This window comes from Condylura cristata, unplaced genomic scaffold, assembly GCF_000260355.1.
Source record: "Condylura cristata isolate star-nosed mole 26May11 unplaced genomic scaffold, ConCri1.0 scaffold00010, whole genome shotgun sequence".
Taxonomy (NCBI): domain Eukaryota; kingdom Metazoa; phylum Chordata; class Mammalia; order Eulipotyphla; family Talpidae; genus Condylura; species Condylura cristata.
Window position 1 is genome coordinate 36566477 of NW_004567111.1, and position 8050 is coordinate 36574526.

Here is an 8050-nt window from a genome sequence, read left to right on the forward strand (position 1 = left end):
GAGGTCTGCCACACCATGTGGTCACCTCCGGGGCAGGCGGGAATCGAACTCATGCAGAAGTGGTTTCAGCTTCTTAGTGCAGTGCTTTAACCCGCTAGGCCACCAGGGAGGGCCACTTTCTTCATTTTTAAATGAAGTTAAACATGTTTACCTAACCTCTCCGGGGCCTTTGGCATTTCTAACAAGCCAGGTATTTTCATTATTCCCTTATTCTCCACAGATATTCTGAGCATTCCTTCTTAGCCTCAATGATTCCATCAAATATAGGTCTTCCAGAGGGTTCAGTCACGCTTATTTGGGTAACCCTGCCCATACTTTCATCTTGAGCAACAAATAGATTAATGATTCACAGTGGTTTTAGTCCTACACTAGCTCTCTTAACTTCATCACTAGCTGTTGCAACTTCATGATATCCAAAAATCAAGCAAATCGTCCCCCTATCCCTTCCTTGTATCCTTTGTATCAGTCATCTATTAGTGTCAGAACCACAACACCTCAGTGACATATAGCAGTAAGTGTTCATTGGTGATGTGTCTGGGCAGCCTGGGTTTGCTAGATAGTTCTGTTGACTTTGGTTAGATTTGCTCAAATGTCTGGAGTTTGACAGGCTGTGGAATGATTTAGTTTGGTCCACTGAGCCAGTTGGAATATTTTGGCTTCATTCTCCAGTGGATGAAACCAGGCATGTTCTCAAGATGATAGCAGATGAGGATGAGGACATTCAATTCAATTATGTATGTGTGTGTGTGTGTGTGTGTGTGTGTTTTACAAGTTTTTGTTTGAATAACATCTGCTAACATCTCATATTGTTATATGCTGAAACTCACAGAGTATGCCCATCCACTATGGGAAGGCATTTCTGTGATAAATGGTAAAGGATGTGGGTATATACAAGGATGAAGAATTGGAGGAAAACACAAATTACTATAGCTTTGTATTCTGGTTACGCTACTTAACTAATTATTTTGCTTTGGGAATAATTAGAAGCTAGGCCTGTCTATAAAGATTGGTCAGAAGTGATATTGGGGTTTTATTTTGGATGCCCAAACATCAGAATTTTCTGTTAAGGTCATTGTGGGAGCCAAGGTAAAGGGAATAATAAATTCATCGTGGGAGCCAAGGTAAAGGGAATAATCATCCTTAATTTCCCCATTATCTTTAGATACTCCTAACAAAAGAATTCTGCAGGCCATCTTCCATCTTTTTTTTTTTGTCCCTATCTAGTATGGCCATCATCTTTAAATAAATATATAATTTGAGGAGGGAGGGACTACTAAAAAGATCCATTCTATCCTTTTCCAGGCAGAGATAAGAGAATGGGGTACACTGAAATTTATAATATGCAAATGAACCTCAAACTTCATTTTCAGTTCTGATTATTTAAAATGCTCAGGTGAAACTTCTATTTTGATACCTAATAAACACCTCAGCTACATATACATGTTCCAAAAAAGATCATTTAATTTGCACACTCACTTTGCACCTAAATATGTGAAAACCTAGAAGTAATTCTTGATTATTACCTTTACCTTGGTTCCCAAATGAATTTAACAGAAAATTCTGATAGTTGAGCATCCAAGTTAAAATTTCAAAATCACTTCTGACCAATCTTTATAGACAGGCCTAGCTTCTGATTATTCTTCCTATTCCTATTCCTGCCTTTCTCTCCCAACTTGTCTCCATATAGCATTAAGAATTTTTTAAAAATATAAATCATACCATGCTATTTCCTTGTTCAAGATCTTCTAATGGTTTCCTACAATCATAAAATTCAAATTCATTAATGTGATATACAAGACTATCTATGCTGTAATCCCTCTCCACTAGACCATCTTTCTCATTGAGTACTGTCCCCTCTTCCAATCTGTTTATTAAAGATGTCTAGATTCTTCCTAAGGGTAATCCTACCTTAGAAATCTCTGTTTCCTACTATTGCTTGTTGGGTCTTTGTCTTTCACAATTTAGCTTTATTCTTCTTCAGAACTATCCCTTCTTCCCTGAATCAAAATAAAAAGCAATTACCCACTTTCCTGCCTAAGTTAGTTTCTATACATTACCCTATTGCATTTTCTTTGCAATATATAAAATACCTGTTCTTTAGCTGTTAATTTCCTTATTGTGTGTCTCCCCTGACTAGAAGTCATGGGTACAGTAATCTTGTCTATCTTCTTTACCACCGTCATTCTGTAACAGTGTAATCTAAAAGGTGAGATTCCATGTTCCCTGCCTCACTCAAGGAAGAGTGGACCTAAGTAATGGAGTGAAGCTAAAATGACTTGGAGAAGGAAGATGACTTAAGGCACATGGAGCAGAGAGACATGTGAGAAAATAGCTTCACTTGCTTCTTGGTCTTGAACTTGTAACAGGAACTTGAGGGACAGGATAAGCGACACTTTGAAGAGACATGGGTGAGTGACCCATATAGAAAGGCTGATAATAGCAGCCTTTATCTTGACTTGTATTTTTATTTGCTCTTTTCCTTCCAGATATTCCCAGCCCCTTCTGCTCCTTTTCTATGGCTTCCCATCAGAAGCTTGACTTGTGGTAAGCTTTCAGGTCTTAGTGGCCCTCTTTGGCTCAATCCTGTTTGGCTGCACATTTACACAGGAGAGAATAGGTAGTAGTTGGTGTTTCACTGGAAAACTATATCCTTCTTCTCTTCTTTCTATTGTACACTAAATCTGTTAAAGTGCTTTTCTATTGAAGTTCTTATAAACTGAGAGTATATATATATATATATATTGTCATGATGACAGAATCCATTTAGTTTGCAAGGTTTGAAGGTCATTGGAACACCCCTCAATCTGCCCACTAACAATCCCCCCACCTCAGAGCTTAAAATGGCACCTGGAACTAAGTAGGTACCCAGTGCTTAATATATATTTATTAAATGAGTGTATGCGTGATGCACAGTGGCATATGCCTGCTAGCTAGATCAGGCTGTGGATCAACGTGAAGAGTACATCACTGATTTGGCCACTATCTCTTCTTTTTCCTGGGCTAATGTAGTCAGCTCTTACCTTTTCTCCTTACTATAGTCAATTCCTCCTTTAATACATTTTTATCCTTTCACTACAACTACATTTCTTGTTATCTTTCTCCTTCCGCCTCCTACCTTTCTCTCTTTTCTTCCTTTGTTCCCCCTTCCTCTTTCTTCTTTCCTGTTCATATTATTCCTTCTCCCCTTCCTGTCTGGTTTTTGGTTTTGTTTATAGACCTATTGATATATAATGATGCACATATTTAAATTTTACATTCTAATTAGTTTTGACTAACTTTCATGATGACAATATAGGGGGCTCGGGAGAAGGGAAGGGCACCATACCTGGTATAGAAATTTGCACATATATATATGCAGCACACTGTATGACTAATGATGTTTTCTTTAAGCTAAAACTCTTGCTTTAAATTAAAATTCCTGCCCCCTATGATGCCTGAATGTGTGCCAGATATTGATACCATCAGATATATCAGGGTTAAGATAATGGAGAAGCTGATCACAAAAAAAGTATGGGTTCCAAATTCCGTATATTGGACTTACGACTACATTATCAGATATAAGGAACAAAGAAATAGTCCTTATCTACTTGAAATTTTCACTTGTAAGAAGTAACTCACAAGTCAAACTTGCCTTCAATCCAGCATTTTTGAAAAATATAAAATACAAGTGAATCTAAAATAATTCTACTTGATGCATTGGGTTTTATGTGCTTATACTACAGTCATGACACACTGTTGAATCTTTGTAGATTAGGTGTACAAAATATTTCACGAAACTGCAAAACTCATTAGACTTATGGATAACAGAACAATTAAGTAAATATTGAGAAGTATGAATTTAAAAATGTCTGTGTAGATTAAACAGTGCTAATTATACCTGTCATTAACTTAATAGTTTTGAAAAAATATTCACGGACTGCTATGCCTTTCCTCTGACTGGAAAAACTGAAGAGTTTTCCTCTATTTTAACTTGTGTCAAATTTAACACAATTATTTGAAAAAGACTATGAAACATATTACCTGTAAATCCAACAGAATTTTTTTGTTTTTTTCTATTTCTGATGTTTGTGATTGTTGTTGTTTTGCAACTTGCTCTACAGCATCAGTTAATGAAGATGAATCTTGTTTAGCCACAGCTAAGAATAAATTACAGAATAATAATTTAAAAACAGACATTCTAAGAAAATTATGTTTCTTTATTTAAAATCATAAGAATTTTAAATAAACTGTAGAATTGGTAATTTTTCCCCTTTGACTATAAACAATGCCAAAATCAAAGATAGAAATAATAAACAATTCAAAATTTGCTTGCAATATTGTGTACTGTCTCTTCATAAAACAATATAGGTATTCTTATTGTGCTAATTTTTTACCCAGACCACTTGTACATACACAATATATACAATTTATACTATAATTGTAGTGCTTTCCCAACAAATATATAAGCAATTATAATTGATAATTTTTCATTATAGCCCTACATTTACATATTGTCTAATATTATCTATGTTTCTTACTTCTTAAATTACTGGTAAAATTGAACAACTCCCCTCTACTCTAACTTGCTATCACTTTTAATATAATTATTACATCATACTTTTTAAAAATTGGTAATGTTTTAAGCAGTTCCTTTTTTTTTTTTTTTTTAAAGATTTATTTATTTATTCATATAGAACTGGGGTACAAGCCAGAGATGCGGAGGGTGAGAGGATTCACCAGAGACAGAGTCAGGAGCAGAACAGGCAGATCGACGAAGTACACTGCTGAGGGGAGCAGCGAGCGGGTCAGGAGAGGTCTGCCACGCCATGTGGTCACCTCCAGGGCAGGCAGGGATCGAACTCATGAGGAAGTGGCTTTAGTTTCTTAGTGCTGTGTTTTAACCCGCTGCGCCACCAGGGAGGGCCAGCAGTTCCTTTTTTTTAAAAAAAGGTTTATGTTTACAGAACTGGGGTACAGGCCAGAGGTATGGAGGGTGAGAGGATTCACCTGACACAGTGGGGATCAGAACAGGCAGATGTACTGAAATACACTGCTGAGGGGAGCAGTGGCTGGGTCAGGAGAGGTCTGCTGCACCATGTGGGTCACCTCCCTTGTTGGGGATTGAATTCATGCTGCAGTGGCTGCAATAGCTTCATGGTACTGTGCTTTAACCTGTTGCGCCACCAGGGAGGGCCCTTAAGCATTTATTTCTTAAGATTTGCTCTATTACCTTCAAGAATTCCTTGATTCTTCCTGTCTGTGCTGCCTGACATTCTTCTGTCTCCTTTCTGTTCACCTTTTTATGCTGACAAAATAATCAATGTTAATGATAATCTTTCATTTTCTTTCTTGTCACACAGTGGTAATCCAAACTGTCAAACATCTCACAGTAATGTCAATAACCTTTCATAATTAATTCCAAAAATCAAAATACATTGGTTGAGTGAGAAATTTATGAAAGTAGAACTGCAGTTGAATTTTGATTCTCATGTTTTCCCTTTGTTATGACCTATGGATGTTTTCTACTGAAATTATTTATCTTTAAAAAGAAAAAAACAACTTTTTATTATATAGAACCTGTGAATCTTTCCAATTCATACTAAAGCTATGATAAATTTTATAAGCCAAAAGAAGAGAAATATAACAGTAAGGCATATATAAGGAAGTTCCCAAAAGGAAATATGTAAAATCACTAAATATCTTTCTTAAAGATTGGCTAAATATAAAGCACTGTCTACCAGTAGCATGTTTTCCAAAAACAAAAATTTAAAGGATTGAAATTTGATATATAAGCGAAAAGGAAAGGAAAAAGCTAAATTGCTCTTTAAGTCAGGAGATTCAAATAGATCCAGGAATATCAAGCTACAAGAATTCTGGGAGTTTCACTCAGCAGACTGTCATTATCACCTCTGAGAATTTATGATTCTTTTCTATCTTCATGTCACTTCTTTCCTTCAAATCTCACTTTAAATCGCCTCATTTATGCCTTCCCTGAAGAGGAGCCCATCACTTGGTTCATGCCATTTCTCTGTGTCTTTTCTGCTTTATAGTCCCAGATTAATGCTAATGAATCCAAATCCAATCCTCTCTCTTCCAGATGGGTTGCATTCTACCTTGAAAATGCATGCCCTCTATATTTATACTTTGTTTTCTTGATTACAAATGATAAAAGTATTTAGTATTTATTTATGCAGACAGTGGTCTAAGTACGTTAGATAAAAATCAAAACAAATATCATAGTTATTATTATGTGCCCTAAATCTAAGATAGCCTAACTACAAATATTAACTCATTTAACCCTATGAAATGGATGCTATGATTTTTACTTTACACATACAGTAAACAGATTTATCTAAAGTGGGACAGCTATTAGTGTTGAAAATTTTATTTGAATTCAGATAGTCTGACTCCAACATTCCTAACTAGTATCATAGACCTCCAACATTATTAAGCTTTTAAGCGTCATATCTTTGCATAAAACTCTGGAATCCAGTGGCATTTGTTTTACTGTATTGTATGTCTCTCATATTGCTTTCTTTACTATTCCCACTACTACCCACATTTCTTCTTGTGGGGACTATTTCAATAAAGTCCATTGATGGATCTGCTGCACTTCCTTCAGACTCTGAGGGCCTCAACACCACAATTTGCATGAGTGAAGAGAAGACTCAGTGAATTCTTCATGATCCTGGTAAATTACCTTCCGGGGGAGCTACTACATTTTTCTTTCCATCAAATTAGTGTCAATCTCTAAGTCTGCCAATACATTTTGTGTATTCCCCCTTTACACCCCACATCTCTGTTAACTTCAGTCTTGAAGTCGTAGACTTGCAGGTCATCCTTCATCATGAAGATCTATCCTTATTAGGCTTAGTAAGTTCCCAAATTTGATGCAATCCACTCCCCAACTCTTTTATATCCTTCCATTGTGAGCTCTGGAATTAATGATCCATTGTCGAAAGAATCCAATCTTTAACTTCTCTGGTGAATTTTTCTTTCACTTTTTTGTTCTACCTGAAATATTCTGTAGATACTACGTCCTCATACTCAAGTCAGTAAATTGATAGGCAAGGCATATCATACTATTATGCTCTTATCCCCCAGTGCACTTTGTTTCTTCATGCCATGAAACTATTTCACTCTTCCCTGTTTCTATCAATTAACTTCCAGATCTCTACTTCCTGCTATCAAATTAGAACATCTGACTTCTATTATTACTTTTTATTACCTTTAATTAAAAGTAATTCTATTATTACTTTTCTTAAGTTTGAGACCTCAACATCTACACAGATGGTACAAATACCCTGAGCTCTCAGTACAGTGATGTTTCCTTTCATCCATCCTCCCCAAACTCTTATAGATTGTAACTGCAACTCATCCATACTCTCAGATTAAATCTACTTTTTACCAATTTCTCCTGACATTCTGAAATAGTAAACCATTTCAACCATACCCAGATATCCACTCCACTTCCTTCTATCCTTTCATAATCCCTTGTTCCATGTAGTTACTTTCCTCCTTGGTCAGCTTAGCTGCCTTTGCATTCATCCTCACTTCTCTGATTCCTTGTCCTACTTCCTTCGAAAAATCCCAACAGTTGATATTCTTACACTTTAGTAGCACAATATGTCTAAAGAAAAAAAATACTCCCATACTATGTTTCATTTTCAATTCAAGACCTTTTATACTAGGTGGGCCCCTAATGTTATGCTCTTAGGATTCTCTAAAATTCAGAGATAAATACTTCTCTCCTTTCCTTTGTATTCACACCTTCCATATTTCTTTCCTCATTCCTCCAGTTGATAATTCAGCTTATTTTAATGAGCTAATTTAAAAATCAGAGAGGATGGTAAATCAAACAGTCTACCAGTCCTTCTGCTCCTGTATGCACACACTAGTCTATTCTTTTCTTGCAATGAATAATGTATTCTCACTCCCATCGAAGCCCATTCTTTACTTTGCAATCCTTTCTTTTCTAGTCAGGCCATTAATCCTTCAAATGTTCTACTAATAGAATTTTCCTCTTTCTTTGGTCAAATGTATTCTCCTGAACAACTGATCGGAAAAGCAA

The 8050-nt window shown here is 36.0% G+C and overlaps 1 protein-coding gene across 1 annotated transcript in view; it reads right to left on the reverse strand.

Annotated features, from left to right (window-relative positions):
• Window positions 1–5252, reverse strand: part of CCDC122 (coiled-coil domain containing 122) — a 21152-nt gene extending 15900 nt beyond the window's left edge. The window contains exons 1-2 of the mRNA XM_012723371.1: window positions 5210–5252; window positions 4021–4136 (exon numbers count right to left, since the gene is read on the reverse strand). Coding sequence (XP_012578825.1) covers window positions 4021–4136; window positions 5210–5252 — 159 coding nt within the window. The remainder of the gene's footprint in view (window positions 1–4020; window positions 4137–5209) is intronic.
• Window positions 5253–8050: the final 2798 nt, after the last annotated feature.